Here is a 16,944-nt window from a genome sequence, read left to right as displayed (position 1 = left end):
AATTTTTTTTTAACGTTTATTTATTATTGAGAGACAGAGAGAGACAGAGCATGAGCATGGGAAGGTCAGAGGGAGGAGGAGACACAGAATCCAAAGCAGGCTCCAGGCTCTGAGCTGTCAGCACAGAGCCCGATGCGGGGCTCAAACTCCCAAACCGCAAGGTCATGACCTAAGCCGAAGTTGGACATTTAACCGATTGAGCCACCCAGGCGCCCCAATTTATAAGCATTTTAAATAGAGGGCTGGGATATCAAATCCAGTAAATCTAAGCAATTGGCCTCTGCAAAACGGACAAACCCAAAGTTGTGTCAATTTTCAGAATTTCTTACTTATAAACCTAGTGGAAAGCAGATTGTGGTCCAGAACACAAGGCTCTTTATTTACCCTTCTGGCTGCCAGCCGCATCTTCCATTTTCTCCACTGCAATCTTAAAATATCTACATCATTCTGAAAAAAGTATGACTCAAGATTTTGATTTTAATAATCATCAGACAGATAAAGGCTTGAGAATGGTCCTTCCTATAACATATCTTCTGACTCATCTTGCTAGCTTCTGCAATAATCACAAATTGAGTGGTCTCCCGTTCTTAAAAAATGGAAATCTTTGAGCCTGATTCCACATCTTCCAAACATACCTGTCAGATGATTTTCCAAAGAGAATGACAGATTAAATGTAAACATCCATTATACACAGTGTACAAGAAAATTATTGCTAATCCCAAAAAGGTTCACATTTTAGGTTTTTACATTTTTAAGGCAAGAAAAAGAACAATTAACATATTCAAAGCTGACTTTGGTTCATTGAAAAACAAAATCACAAGGAAGAAATACCTTGGAAACAACACTCAAACACCATAAGCTCACCAAAGAGAGCTTGTGCCCAAATGAAAGGCTTCTGGGAAACCTGTGAACTTTAGGGAGATAATACACCAGATAATTCTGATGTCTTGACAAGGTCTGCAGGGCAAATAATGACCATGGGAGTCACGATGTGCAGTGGCTTTGGAGCAGGTCGGTTGTAAGTTCCGCCATTTTGTAGCTCTATGACTTTTGGTAAATACGATGATTTTTCTAAGCCTCCTGTGTTCATTTGTGAATGCTAAACGCCTACCTCACAGAAAATTTGGAGGCAATTTGACAATACCAAGAGCTTTATACACTTTTGTCATAAACTACACTTCTAAGAAGTTATTCTAAGGACACAGAGATGTACACAAAGACTTACGTATATTTATTGAAGCATTATTTACAAGACTTGAAAAGTTAGAAATAACCAGAAGCTTCATCAATAGGAATTGTTTAAATATTATCATTCATCCTCACGACAAAATGGTAAGCAGTCATTAAAAACATATGGTTAGTGGGGCGCCTGGGTGGCGCAGTCGGTTAAGCGTCCGACTTCAGCCAGGTCACGATCTCGCGGTCCGTGAGTTCGGGCCCCGCGTCAGGCTCTGGGCTGATGGCTCGGAGCCTGGAGCCTGTTTCCGATTCTGTGTCTCCCTCTCTCTCTGCCCCTCCCCCGTTCATGCTCTGTCTCTCTCTGTCCCAAAAATAAATAAAAAAAAAAAAACAAAAAAAAAAAAACAAAAAAAACGTTAAAAAAAAAAAACATATGGTTAGAAATTTGAACACTAAATACTTAAAGAAATTTTAACATACTAATTTCTTTCTCTTTTTTTTTAATTTGAGAGAGAGAGAGAGAATGCACGAGGGGGAGGGGCAAAGTGACAGAGAGAGAGAGAGAGAGAGAGAGAGAGAGAGAGAGACTATCTCAAGCAGAGTCCATACTCAGTGCAGAGCCTGACTCGGGGTTCAGTCCCAGGACCCAGGGATCATGACCTGAGCCAAAATCAAGATGCTCAACTGACTGAGCCACCCAGGTGCCCCAGTTACATACTAATTTCTAAGCATGATAATAGGATTGTGGTTATGTATTTTTAAGAGTGTTTATCTTTTAGAGATGCATACTGAAATATTTACAAATGAAATGATATGATGCTTGAAAATAATACGGGGAGGAAGTGGACGGAGGTGTAGACAAAACAAGATTGGACACGAATGGATAATTGTTAAGTCGGGGCCTCATTCTACTATTCTATTTTAAATATCAAGGTATTTATTTATTTTTTTATTCAGATTAAATTCACACTCCATAAAAATTCACCCTTTTGAAGTGCACAAATGATTTTTTAATATGTTCACAGAGCTGAACAACCATCACCGTGGTCTAATTTTAAGACATTAGCAGGCATTCTCCACTTCTGCTCAAGCTGCAGAAATCCACTTTTCTTCTCTATAGGTTTGACTATAGATAAGTGGAATCCTATACTATGTGGCCTTTTGTGTGTGGCTTCTTTCACTAGCATAATGTTCATCCATGTTGTAGCATGTATCAAAACTTTCTTTTATTGATGAATAATATTCCATTGTATGGATATACTACATTCTATTTATTCACCCATCAATTCATGGACATTTGGGTTGTTTCCACTCTTTTAAAAAAAATTAATGTTTATTCATTTTTCAGAAACAGAGAGTGACGGGGGGAGGGACAGAGAGAGAGGGAGACACAGAATCCAAAGCAGGCTCCAGGGTCTGAGCTGTCAACACAGAGCCTGACTTGGGGCTTGAATCCATGAACCGTGAGATCATGACCTGAGCTGAAGTTGGACACTTAACCCACTGAGTCACCCAGGCACCCTGGGGTTGTTTTCACTTTTTGGCTAGTATGAATAATGATGCTACAAACAGGGGTACCTGGGTGGCTCAGTTGGTTAAGCATCTGACTCTTGTTTTCAGCTCAGGTCATGGTCTCAAGGTTAGTGAGTTCAAGCCCCACATCTGGCTCTGTGGTGCAGAGCCTGCTTGGGATTCTCTCCGTCTGCCCCTCCTCCACATCCATGCACATTCTCTCTCGCTCTCTCTCTCAAAATAAATAAACTTAAAAATATAAAAACATAAAAAATAAATTTTGAAAAATGCTACAAACATTTGTGTACAAGTTTTTGTTTGGATATACGTTTTCAATTCTCTTGGATATATATACCTAGGAGTGGAATTGCTGGGTTACATGGTAACTCTATTATTCAACATTCTGAGGAACTGCCAACCTCTTTTACAAAGTGGCTGTAATGTATAAGCATTCCAATATTCCTTCCAATTTTATGTAACTTTAAAATCCCCCCATGACAAAGAATTTTTAAAATTATGTTATAGAAAAACATTAACAACATGCAAAAAGGGTGATTGTTAAGTTTAAAACACAGGTTGCAGGGGCACCTGGCTGGCTCAGTCAGTAGGGTATGTGACTCTTGATCTTGATGCCATTATTCTGAGCCCCACATTGGGTATAGAGTTGACTTTAAAAACCAATAAATAGATAGTGGGTGATAGGCATTGAGGAGGGCACCTGTTGGGATGAGCACTAGGTGTTGTATGGAAACCAATTTGACCATAAATCATATTTAATATAAAAAAAATAATAAAATAAATAAATAGAAACAAACAAATAAATAAAAGCAGCAAACAAGTGAAAACACATTTTTAAAAAAACAGCTTGCAGATAATATAGACAACATGATCTTAATTTTTAAAGCTATCCACTTAGCTATGCACAGAAAAGAACTACTAAGCCATATACCGAAAGGAGCCCTGGAGCCCCAAAGGTAATCCTGGTGGGGAGTCTTAAGAAAAATCAAATATATGCACTGCCTTCGTGAAGTTTACTATCTAGTAGTGGATATAATCCAGGTCAGAAAGTTCTGAGTGTGAGGTCAGTTCTGAAAGGGTTTACAAGTGGAATGGATAACTTCTTTCTGAGAGAAATCAGAGGAAATTTGGTGGAAAAGGTGGCATTTGAATGTTTACTGTTAAGGTAGTAGATACAGAAAAGGAATACAGTAAAACCTTGGGTTGCGAGCATAATTCGTTCCGGAAACATGCTTGTAATCCAAAGCACTTGTATATCAAAGCAAATTTCAAGAACCATTGGCTCAGTTGTGGTAATGTGACATTCGGCATCTCCTACCACTCGTACTACAAGACACTGATCGTTTACCAAGTTATAAAATTTATTTGAAATGTTTGCTTGTCTTGTGGAACACTTGCAGCACAAGTTACTGATGCTCCGAGGTTTTACAGTATAAGGTACAGCACCCCCTAAAGAGCATCCATGGGGAGAAGGAAGCTGTTCTCTGAGGCAGGAGTAAAGCATCGGTCATCAGAATTGCAGCGCATGGTGGGAGGCCCAGCTGAATTATAGCTGGTCTTACTGCTACACTAAAGAGTTTAGTCTTTGGTCTGTAGACTGTGAGGAGTCAGGGAAGGTCGTGAATAAGAAATACCCAGACTGAAAATGTGCTGTTCGAAGAGTAATGTCACTGCAGTGTACATAGAGACTAGTCAGGAGAAGGCTGATGGTAGAGACGCAGGAGGCAAGTCTCGTCATGGATGCTGCCCAGGGCACAGTCACCTCAGTGGTTGTAGGGAGGAAAGGAGCAAAAGGCCTCATGCAATGGATAGCAAGGAAAGATGGTTAAGATTGGGGTGAAATAAAATGTGTTTTGAGAATTTCAAGGCACCCCCTTGAGACAACTGGAGAACAGCCGAGGCATGTAAAAAGCAGAAAGCAAATCATCTTTCTCTAGAGGGAAATAAACTTCCAACCAGAATGAAAGAAATTACAAGCGGAATTCATCCAACATTTTCTATTTAAGTCCTCCCTCTCTCTCCTCTAGGAACCTTATATTTATATGAGCAGAATAACATTTCATTCAAAAAATATCACCCAGATTTTCTTGGAATTCTCAGCACACTGCTAGTTCAGGCCCTGTTCTCAGACAGCTACTTCCCCCACAGATATGGTAGAACCAATTTGACATAAAAGCAACTTTCAGACACAAATTATCCCAAATTCTCTCAGAAACACAGACTCAGAGACTGGTTGTGCTCAGCTGGGCATGGCGGCCATGATTCAATCACAGTAGCTCAAAACTGGGTGGACTGGAGAACTGTACCCCTGAAGAAAGGAACAGTGTAGGACAACAAGGACATGAAGACTAATACCAAGGCAGAAACACAGGAAGACTCAAAATTACAAGGTTTCAAAGAGCCTTACAGGTAAGGCAGTGGGAAATGTGATATTTTCATGAAGGAAAAATGTTAGGTGTTCTTTCATCAACAAAATATTCCATGACTTCCTAAGTGGACAATTAGGCAAACAGCAAACCATGACTTATGTTAGCTTTTTTACTAAGATTCAGAACACTGAAAATGATTACGCATATTTCTCTGATGTTCTGATAACTCCCACTACACCCTGTTCTATTATGAGGCAATGTCATGGCAAAGAAAACACCTGTTTAATATCTCTAAAAAACAGCAAATATATCTAATTAAAAAACTACTCTGCTGTTATTGTTTTCGAGACACTGTTATCTTATCAATTCTTTCAACTTTGCTAAACTCTCATTTAAGACCAAATTTAACTAAGTGCTCTGGGATAAGGAATTAATAATGTTTCAAGATTTCCTTAATCACCATGAGACCTCTGACCAGGTTTTAAATACTGGACTAGTATTGTATCATTTCAGGTGGCCACTCCCCTCCCAAATACACAAACTTTGAAAAGGCACACGCAAGGGGTGCCTGGATGTCTCAGTTGGTGGAGAGACCGACTCCGGTTCAGGTCATGATCTCGCAGTTCATTGGTTCGAGTCCTGCGCCAGGCTCTGTGCTGACAGCTCAGAGCCTAGAGCCTGCTTCAGATTCTGTGTCTCCCTCTCTCTCTACCCCTCCCCTGCTCATACACACACTCTCAATCTCTCAGAAATAAATAAACATTAAAAAATTAAAAAAAGAAAGTAAAGACACAGACATAATAAATGTGGCTTTATTTAAACAATGTTTAATCCACAAAGAAGGGAAAAAGTTAAAAAAAGAAAAAAAAGAAGAAAGTTTTAATGAATAATGCTGATACCTGGTACTGGTTTAGAAATACACCAGGGGCACCTGGCTGGCTCAGTCCTTAGGGCATGTGACTCTTGATCTCAGGATTGTGAGTTTGAGCCCCATATCTGGTGTAGAGATTACTTAAAACTAAAATCTTAAAAAAAAAAAAAAAAAGTAGTGAATGCTGATACTGGGGCAAAGGTCAACCCAGGCCAGCAGAGAAACATATAAGGTCATGTTGACACATATAAAGGAAAAGGTACTTTTAAAAGATGCAGGACCTTCTGATATCTTTTTCTCAGAGCCATTTTCAATTAGGTGCAATCACTGAGATGAAATGTTGGTAGAATCAAGTTTCCTATAAAATTCTATTTAATCATGGAATAGTATATTTGTGTAGAGCATTACATTACGGTTTTATTTTCAAAAAAAGCATTGCCATAAATACTTTGATTGTTAAAACCAGCATATGAGAAAGGCAAGCAGTTGAAATCATTCCCATTTTTAAATTAATTATGGTTCCAGGACTTACCCAGAGTCACAGAACCAATAAGACATGGACATAGAATGCAGTACTCACTCTACTCCATTCACCAACTCATTCATGTATTCACCTGTTTATGCAACTAACTGCAGTGACAGATTCAAAAATGGGCAAGGCATAACCTCTGGCCTCATGGAGCCCACAGTTTATTAAGCTGGCAGAAAAACATCCCAATGCCATTTATAACACAAGAACAAAAAGTGCAGTGGGAAAGATGCATGTGAGTCTTCCAGATGAGGTCAGTTCTTAAATCTATAGGTCTTAACAGACAAAGAAATAGCTAGGCCTGGAAGGCAGTGAGGGGCAGGGGGAAAGACAAGCAGAGGTCATCTAATTCTGTTCAAATAGAAAACTGAGTGTGAGTCCTGGCAGAAACATAGTGTATGAAGTCAGCAGAGGCCAATCTTGGCCTTGAACGCCTTCCTCTGTGGGCCAAACTAAGGACAGCCAAGGTGCTCAGACTCAGATATATGCTAATCTTCAAAAAGCTTTCTGGCTGATCTCACCTCATATGTAATAAAGCCTACTGGTGGTAAATTTCATTTCTTTTAATACTGTGATGTCTTGAAGGGAGAATGACTCAAGCCATGAGTTTGAATGAGTAGATTGTTTTCTGTAGCCTATGTATGTATACACATATTGCATACACCCACATGGATAGTTTATAACCATAACACTATATATGAGTATCCACATAGATTATGCAAAACATACATAAAATTCTACAAACCTCACATGGAGAGACATCTGAATAATGTGTGTATCTAGACTGACCCCATGGGAGATATTCAGATGGAGACGGGTTACAGAGAGAGGGTACTATGCAGGACAACCATCTGTCCTAGATGATTCAGTCATTTGCCAGCAGAGGAAGAATTGAAGGGGGGGGGGTTACAAAATGAATTCTAAAGGTATCTTAATGCTCCACGGTTTTATGTATTATGAGTTTACCTGCATGAAGCAGTTTCTTTATTCTCGATAAATAAAATTCCATGACTCCGGTGAAATAATTCCTCTCTGCCATTTTTTTGTGCTCAGGCAGAAAGTGTATTATTGATTTCTGATTCAGCCACAGACAATGTGACTTAGAGAAAGGAGCACTGAATGAGAAGTCAGGAAACCTAGATTCTCTCCCCAAACCACCGTTTTCCCCTCCCTCACCCCCACCCCAGCAGAGAGGGGGCTGTGTGACCTTGGGCAATGACTACAGTCTCTGGGCTTCAGCTTGGTATTAAATGAAAGGAGTGGGTAGGTGTTCTCTAATTCTCTTCCAGCTCTTAATCTATGAAACCATCCCCCTCCCCTAACACTTAGTTTATCTCCAGAGCTCTAAAAATCAAGACTAATAAAAGTGGATTCAGATCATCTCTTTTTCAGCCAAAGAAGATCCTGTTTTATCTTATTTTTTAAAACCATCCAAATCTTGCATAATTCAAATGATCAGTGCTGTCACTGGTTGCTCTGGTTTAAATTATGCATTGTTGCTATTTGGGGAGAATGTAGACTAGGTCCAGTCTGGGATCACTGGCTGAGAACAATAAGCCCCCAAAGTGAGAAGGATAAAGGCCTCTCCAGACAGGATCTGCTTTTAATGCACGGAGCTCAGGGTTTACAAAAAGAGCATTGATTGTGTACATTAAAGAGCCACCGAAACAGCAAGGGATTGGTAAGGCTGCAGCAAATTCTCCTAGATGCCACTGACCTTGGCTGCATTTCAGGGGTCAGGCATTCCCCATAAGGTTCTCAGCAGGCTGGCTTTCCTGAGGGGTTAGGAACAAATGAGACCTCTCATCCAGATAAACCCACCTCTCCTAATTTGAGAAGACAGAAATTATCTGCCCTCTGATTTGTGGAGATCACCTGTGTAGCCTTTGAACTCAACAGCCAGCCTACACACCTCACCCCCTACAAGGCGGGTCCTACACCCCAGCCCTCCCAGGTGCAATTGTCTCCACATCAGCATGTAAGTCCTCTAGCCAGCAGTACCCATCTCTAGAGCTGGCCTTAGCCCTCCCTCATTCCACACCTCCTACAGGCAGAAATACAGGGGCAAAGCACTAAGCCCAGGCCACAAAGAGCAATTTCAGGAATCCTGCAAAGATATCTTTTCAAAATACAGATCTCTGGAGCACAGGCCTCCCATGTGTGAATCACACTCCAGGCAGGCCGGTGAGCCCTCGTGGTTCCTTACAAGCCTGCAGGCTCTGTGTGCTCGTATCTCAAAAAACCTTCCCCAGAAAAAGCCCACAAGGGACACCTCTGACCAAGCCCAACTTAAAAATCGCATCAGAGCCCTTTCCATTAGAGGAGCAGTGTTGAGATTCTAGCTCAGGAAAACCACAAGCCTTGCCCATTGTTCAGATTCCTTCCCCATACCCCCCACCCCACCCCCTACTGGGCTTTTGCCACTTTCCCCTACCCGGTAGTCTGGGCCATCCATCCACCTGATTAACCCGCTGGCAGTAACTCCCAGTGCAGAAAGTAGGGCAAATGAACATGCACAGTCTGTAAAGCAGGAAATCACAGACTTAGCCAAAGCACCCACCCGGTTACCAACCCCCACCCCCAGCTGCCCAGGGGGCAGCGGTTTCTGAATGTGGCATTTCTGTGCCAGGAAATAGACAGCTTACTGTAATATCACATGAATGAGCTTTTGCTGCCCAACTATCAAAAAAGCTATTTGAAATGGCATCTCTGTTCCTTCTCAACCCCTGGACGGCCTTGCAGAAACCCTCACCTCTTGGAAGAATTAAGAAAGGGAAGGGAAGTTAAAAAGAGGAGGATTCGTGAGACTAAATAAAAAGTACCACTTTGACAGTAAAGGTAGCTCTTTAAAATAACTGTAGAGAAGGAGGTACTGTCAGGAGAAGTAATGAAGATTCAGGTCTATAATCCCAAGATTTAGCATCAGTCTAACAATGTATGCCTCAGGAGGGCGTGTGAACTTCCAAGCTTCACCCATCCTGTGTGTCTGTGTTGAGACCCACCATCAATTCTATCTCACCATCCTCCATGCTTCAAGTATACATGCTGTGGCTTTTTTTTTTTTATTCTTGGTTCAGGAGAGGAAGAAGCCATCCTTAATTGGTGTCCAATCCTCATCCCCCTCTGCTGCCGCCACCCACACCCCTCACCTCCTTTTCCGCAGGCAGCATCTAATTAAAATGGCAAGAAAGCTCTGCCCCCTTCCCCGATAGAGTGTGTTGGGATTCAGAGGTGGGGGTGGGGAGGCGTCGAGGCTACACTGGGATTCCTGGTATTCTGATCTCAAAACAACAGCAAAATGGATTCTATAGCAGTAATGTCTTAGTCAATACAATGAAAAGGCGTCTGAGGCGATTCACGCGAAGGTAAACGCAAACCAGTGGGCCTGGAGGGACGTAGATGCTCTCTACAAAGGACTGGCCGCGCGGGCGCGCGAACACACACACACACACACACACACACACACACATCCACACAAACACACACACACACACACACACACACACACACACACACACTCACGGGAGTTCCGGTCTGACTGGGGGAAAGCAGAGAACACATCCTTCCACCTGCTTAAGTTCAACCATAAAACTGAAATGTCAGAGCCACAAAGTCAGAAAGCACAGGCAGGTCTAAGTTAAACCATAAATAAAGGTGACTGGCAGACTGGCATTGAAGAGAGCGCGGAGAGGGAGTCGGGGCTCAGAAGGCGGAAAGGGGCTAGAGGAGGCAGTTGCCATCTACAAGACCAGCACAGCAATAGCTGTCCCCGTGGAGCGGCGGGTTCGGCTTCGTGGGGACAGTCAGGCTCACAATGTCATCTTGCAGGTAGCTGGGAAAAGTGAGTGGCCAGTGCTTCTATTCACGCTGCTGTTACTCTCTTTGCAGAAAGGGGCAGTGGGGTCTCGCGCCTTGGCACCAGATGACCGTCTGGGGCTTGTGTGCACACACCACGCGCGCGCACACACACACACACACACACACACACACACACACACGAGCCTTTCATTTTAAGGCTCTTACGCTGGTCTAAGATGAAACTGGCATTAGCTCCACTGGTTCTCTGGGGAGCTTCGGCCACAACCAAAGGAGGACACGTAGTGCACAGCTTTGAGAGGAGACTTAGCCAAGAGCACCTCGGCGGACCCCGAATCAAAACCAGAAGCCAGGTTCTCTCCGCGTCGCATTCTCCCTCTGCCCAGTAGCCCCCGCCCGGGTTCACGCACCGAGCCCGTTCACCCCGAAACAAACCGCTGGGAAGAAATCAGAAAACATGTTCTACTCACCCTCAGAGCCGAGAGATCGATTTCATCCAGGCTACGAGCCGGGGAGTCGCTCGCCATGTCTACTTCTTCGCGGGAGAAATGGTCCAAAACCACCCTGAAGCTTCTCCCTTGGAAATTCCACCTTGGTCTATTTTACTCGCGTCCTCATGCGGGTGTCGCGCCAGAGGCCCCGGGCCCAGCCTCCCCAGCCCACCCCGGCCCCGCAGCACCCGATCCCGATCCCCCGAGCGTCGGTCCTCCGGGTCAGGGAGCCCAACCTGCGCTGATCTCCAAGCCCGGAGCCGCGGTGCGTGTGGGCTGCGCGCCCTGCTCAGCTAAGGGCGCTGGGGCTGCGTGGGTGTATTTAAATGGGACATGCTTCTTTGCTTGTGCGTGGATGGCGGCTGCATTGGCTGTTATAATGAGACACATCAACTCCTCCACTCTGCTGGGGGGTGGGGGTGGAGAACCACACAGAACTGTCTATCACCGCTTCCTGGGAGGAGTAAAGGGGGGGGGGGGGGGTGGAAGGCGGAGGAGGCGTGGTCTCCGACTGGGGAGAGGCCGCGCTTCCTGACCCGGTCCCTCTGCACTAGCGTGGTTGGGGGAAGGGCGCGCACCCTTTCCGCCCAAGCTTTTGCAGGCTAATCTGGATGGATCTGAAAAGCTGTTCCTGGACCCTGCCGTGTTTATCGTAGGGGCAAAGGGGCTTTATTTTGTGTGTCCAATTCGTGCACTGCAGCACAATGGCCCTCAATCGCATTGGGGGGGGGGGGGGTTTCGGTTCGGTTCAAATGCTCTAGCGCTGAAAAAATCCAGAAGGAAAAAAAAAAAAAAAAAAGAGTGACGGCCTCCCTCCTCCATTAATTATTTGTGGGGCTGGAGTAACGCGGGCTGGTGCAACCGGTGCATATAAGGACTTGTGTGCAGGGAAGGGGATCCGCCTCCAGGCGCGGAACGAATGGGGGAGAAGCGCACTCGTACCCTGCGCTCCAGCGATTTGCAATGGGGGCGGGTGGGTCAGCCAGCGACCCCCGGGATCCCGGAAGGCGGGTCTGGAGGGCCGGTCACTCGCGGGTCAAGGGCTAGGAAGGTTTACCAGAAGCGGGAAAACGGACATCTGAGTTCCTTGTTGGCATCGCCACACCCAGGACTTGCCCGTACCGCAATTCCCCACGGAAACGACCGAATTGAAACGAGAAGCTTTTTTCTCTGGGTGCAAGAGCTGAATGCTTCAGGTAACTCCAAAGGGAACACGGGGTAAGGCAGCACTCGCCGCCTCAGGACGCTGCATTTCCCTTTCAGGCAGCGTTTTCGTGGCTGACCTACTCAGACTGATGGAGAAAGTTTAGCTGGTGGGTGAGATGTAACATACAAAATGCACCGGGTGAGAGCGATTTCGCTCCACCCGCTTTCTCATTTCAAGGCTGAACGTTTACAGTGGTAAACATGATATTCCGTAATCAAAAGTATGAAGTCACTTCCCCCAGCCCCCCTACCCGCCCCCCCCCTTCCCCTCCAGCTTTGGCCACGCGAAATACATGGGAAGAAAAGCTAAATTTGAACTTTCCCCCCAAATACAGCAGTATCTGCACGTCTGTTAAAATGGGAGTTTACATCTAGCCAAGTGCAGTGAGGGCTTCTTAATCCTGTGGTGTGAATGTCAGTTTCAGAAAAAGACTTTTGAATGAATGAACGGAAGCCAATGCAGTTAGTGCATCAGGACTGCAGACACTGGAAGACTTAGAAACAGCATTCGGTTTGCGCCCTGCTTTTTGTTGTTGTTAACATTATTGTACTTATCTGTATGCACTGGGGATCATGAAACTGAAGAATTGTTCTAACATCTCAATGGCCACACAGTTACTTAGGAGATTTGCCCTTAAAATGTCAAACGTTTAATCATGTTATATTCAGAACGCTCGATTTGACCTATCATTTTCTAATAAGATCGTCCAGCTTAAGACAGTAAATAAGGTGCAGCAAGCCACCAAGGCATGTAGAAATGACATAAAAAACCTACCATTTCCCATCATGGTCCTTATTTTTCCCTTCTCTGTCCCTTTTTTACCCTTAATCTACATGACAAAGTAATGTATTTCTTTCTCACGTTGAAAGAAATCAATAATTTAAGATCAGGTATTTAGATCTGTGAATATAACTATTTTTAAAACTCCAGACATAGGAAAAATGAGATAAAAATTTTTTTTCATGGATAACCTTCATTTTATACCCCAGATTTTTATCTGAAACATCACAGATGGATGAATGGTCTCTTCCACCTTAGTAAGCTGCTCAGGCCATGAGGATGCCGTGAAACGCACTAAATTCCACCCTTGGATTTAGAATTGGAAGACTATATGTTCAATCCAGTGATGGGGGAGGGCTTCCTGGATGCTGACTGGTTGAGCTGAGAGTCAGGTGGAGGTGTGGGGGGGGGGGGGCGGAATGGGGTGGTGATGGATGCAGGAAATACCATAAAAGGAAAGGTTGCAATAGCCAGGCCACCTTCAGCTAGTAAGGGAAGGAGCAAACTCCAGGCTGTTTGTGCTGGAGGCTAGGTAGTAGTGGTGACTGGACTGAGAAGGGAAGCAAAGGTCAGATCAGGTAGCACTCTGCATGTCCCATTAAGGAACTTGGACTTTATCCTTTAGGTCAAGTGTGTATCAAATTTCAGCCATTCCAATACAAACCCCTATTTTTTTGCCGTGTCTGTGAACCCCCCATACTATTTATTATCTGCTTAATATTTTTCTCTAAATCCATACTTTTCTTTTTTTCTTATTTAATTTAAAAGGAAACATAAATGACTACTATAAATGGAAAGCTAGCAATACTTGCTAAAAAAAATAAAAGAAAACCATCAAAATAAATACAATGGAAGATAAATATTACTTAATTCTAGCTATCATTGCCTGCTCCAGGCTTCCAGCCTAGGGCTTGCTCTTCCTTTGTTAAAAAGAGGAGTTAATAAATGCCAGAAAAGGCATTCAAAATTTGACCAAAGTGAGATTTTTCCTCTTCATGTAATCTGAAGGATTGAAAGAACTGATATCATTTATGTTCAATTTGAAAGCCTGTAAAACAATACGATATGCTGTTTATGTCTGTAAATGTATAGCCAACTATAAAAAGCATGGGCATAGGCTGGAAGGACACAGATCAACTTCAGGACAGTGACAAGGGAGAAGTGGAATGGGAAGGTACAAAGGAGGATCCAACAATAAGACCTAATTTATTAAAAAGAAAAAAAGATCTCTAGCAAATATTGCTAAATGTTTGGAATTGTTAGATCTGAATAGTTACTAATTCATATTTATTATATTGTTCTCTGGATCTTTTTGTATATTTGAAATATTTTTATATTTTAAAAATATTTATAAAAAAAGAGAGAATCCCAAAGAGGGTTGTGTTCCCTCTATTAGATTCAATGTTATTTAATGCCATATCCATGCTCCAACTAAAATAAACACTGGAAATCAGTAACACAGCTTGTGGAACTTTTAAAAGCACACTCTGTATATCTTCTGTTACCACAAATCCCTAGATATAACAGAAAATATATTTTTAAAAATTCATTAGAGTTCTAGAAGACAATAAAGACAGTATCAGTGGTCTAGCAATTCAGAGGACTTCCTAGATTATATAAAGCAAATAGGATTTGATTGCCAGTAGATCTGTAAACCAAAACTGTACAGGGTAGGACCAGGGTGAGAGCTGGGAAGGCTTCAAGCTCAGAGGCAGTGGCTACAAGGAACTGGGACTTTCATCACGGTAACTAAACCCATTAATCCATTCTTTCATTCATTCCATACATATATAAATCATTTACTGTGCCAGTCACAATACCAAGTCCTGAAGATTTGCTTTCACAGAGGCAAATAATAAAATTGTAAATAATCCATTACTAACATTATTTTAGATGGTGATAAGTGATATGAAGAAAATCAAGCAAGATCATGAGAATCAGCAGGTACACATGTCCACCCCCAGTGCTGACACATGCTCTCCATAAGTATAGGTGCTTGGGCCAAGGAGACCAGGTATCACCCCAAGGAGCTGCTCACCGATTGCCAGGAGAAAGGAGACCACACACACGCATACACACAGAAGGTGAAGTACCTGCATCCCCCGCGCTGCAAGACATTTGCTGCCCCACTTTCCACCCCAGTCAGCAAAGCAAGCACTCAGAATATAGAACTGGTACCACAGATAGGCAAATGAGATTTTCAAACACTAAGATGAGTAGACAGCCCTGAATCACCAATCATTTCTAAAAATCTATTACTTTGAAAGAGAAGAACCAACTCCAATCAACAAACAGATTGAAAACCCAAAGTTACTGTTAAAAATGAGTTTTATAACATATATGTTTTATCCTCAAAAAATAATACAGGATCTTACAGTCATAAAACAACCAAGTTATTATGCAAACAAACCAGTTAGATGAATAATTAGTATATTAATTGAAATTTTTAAAATGAATATATAGATTGAACAATAGAAAGTAATACTATGCTGCAGATACTCCTTTAAGCATTCATGCATTAACATATTTAATCTTTATAATCTTCCAAAGTAGGCAATAATATTAGCATATTCACTTTACATATGAGTAAACTGAAGACTTAAAAGTTTAATTAACATACTCAAGGCAACACAGTAATAAATGACTGAACCAGGATTTGAACTCAAGCTCTTAATCATCATGCTATACTGACTCAAGCTGAACTGAAGAGTGAATTTGTTATCTAGAAGATTGGGCCCAGTTTGATCCCAAATTGCAGAAGAAAGTATGTAGCAACAGAGTAAGAATTTAAGTAATATGGAGCATAAATCCAGAAGTTCCAACCTTCATCTGATAGGAGATCTAGAGAATAGATAGGAGGGAATACTCAGAGAAATAATAGAAAATGGTCCCGTATCTTCAGGCTAAAATCTCCTATAGAGTGCATAAGTTAAAAAATACCACACTTGAACATATCATGATGGAATTTCAGAGCATCAGGGATAGAAAGAAAATTCTAACCAGATCACCTATTTCTCATCAGCAACACCCCTTTCCAGTGCTTTGTCCCTAGGACAAAGCATTCTAACGTATGGGATAACGGGACAAACATATCTTGCAACACTGACTAAAGGGGAGTGAAGAAAAGTCTGGTGTGTCTTATAAAAATGGTTTTCCTGTTTGAAAACTGAAAAAAGAAAAGAAGGGACCAAAGGGAAGAGAAGAGGGCCAGGAAAAGCTTTCTGCCTGTGGCAACCATTCTCCAAGATGGCTTCCAACAAGCCTCACCTCCTGGTATCTCCACCCTTGTGTAGGTCCCTCTAATATAGAATACAGCTGGGTAATAAGAGGCATTTCAGCTTTTACCTTGTTTTCTTGGTTCATATGCTTGAACGCCATGTTTTTCAACCTCAACACTATTGACATTTGAGGTCTGATAACTCTTGTTGTAGGGGGCTACCCTATAGTGTATGATGTTTAGCAGAATTCCTGGTCTCTACCCACTAGCTCTCAGTAACACCTTCCCAGTTGTGACAACCAAAAATATCTCCAGGCATTGTTAGATGTCTCCTGGCAGGCAAGATCACTGCTCTAGGGGGAGTCATTCATCACATCCTGTGGACATTCATGCCCCTTGCCAGACTTGTGGGTGAGCCTTGAAGTGGATGTTCCAGCCCAATCAAGCCTTCAGATGACTGCAATTCCAGCTCTGACTGCAATTTCGTGAAGTTCCTCCCTGAACTAGGACAGTTCAATCCAGCTGTTCCCAAATCCCTGACCCACAGAAACCATGAGAGATCATGAATTTTACTGTTGTTTTAAGCCATTTGATTTGTTATACAGTAAGGGGTAACTAATACATTGTCTTCAGACAGGGTTTGTGTGGACATAATTGCTAGAGCTATAACAGCCATCTCCCTAGCAGGGCAGGATGAACTTGGGAAAGAAAACAAAAGAGGAGTAGCATCTGGATGTTTAATGACATCATTGAGCCACTCAATTAACTAATCCAGGGGCAACCTGTCTGAACTCCTTCTCATGAGACATAGGTTTTTCTCATTTTGTTTAAGCCACCATTAGTTGAGTATTCTGTTATATTTTTTAATGTCTGTTTTATTTTTGAGAGAGAGAGACAGTGTGAGTGGGGGAGAGGCAGGGAGAGAGAAGACACAGAATGCGAAGCAGGCTCCAGG

General features: G+C 42.7%; 1 protein-coding gene across 8 annotated transcripts in view; it reads right to left on the bottom strand.

Moving 5' to 3' along the window:
- TNIK (TRAF2 and NCK interacting kinase) overlaps positions 1-11,157 on the bottom strand; it is a 392,848-nt gene extending 381,691 nt beyond the window's left edge. For 3 of the 8 annotated variants that reach the window (XM_060640735.3, XM_060640736.3, XM_060640738.3), the window contains exon 1: positions 10,765-11,156. In XM_060640735.3, the coding sequence (XP_060496718.1) occupies positions 10,765-10,821 (57 nt within the window). In that variant the 5' untranslated portion in view covers positions 10,822-11,156. Of the gene's footprint in view, positions 1-10,764 lie in introns of all 8 variants that reach the window. The other 5 variants (XM_060640739.3, XM_060640740.3, XM_060640743.3 and 2 more) reach the window with 4 other exon arrangements.
- Positions 11,158-16,944: the final 5,787 nt, after the last annotated feature.

The sequence above is a fragment of the Panthera onca genome, chromosome C2 (genome assembly GCF_046562875.1).
Source record: "Panthera onca isolate mPanOnc1 chromosome C2, mPanOnc1 haplotype 2, whole genome shotgun sequence".
NCBI classification, from domain to species: Eukaryota; Metazoa; Chordata; class Mammalia; order Carnivora; family Felidae; genus Panthera; species Panthera onca.
This window is presented reverse-complemented; position numbering and strand designations above follow the sequence as displayed.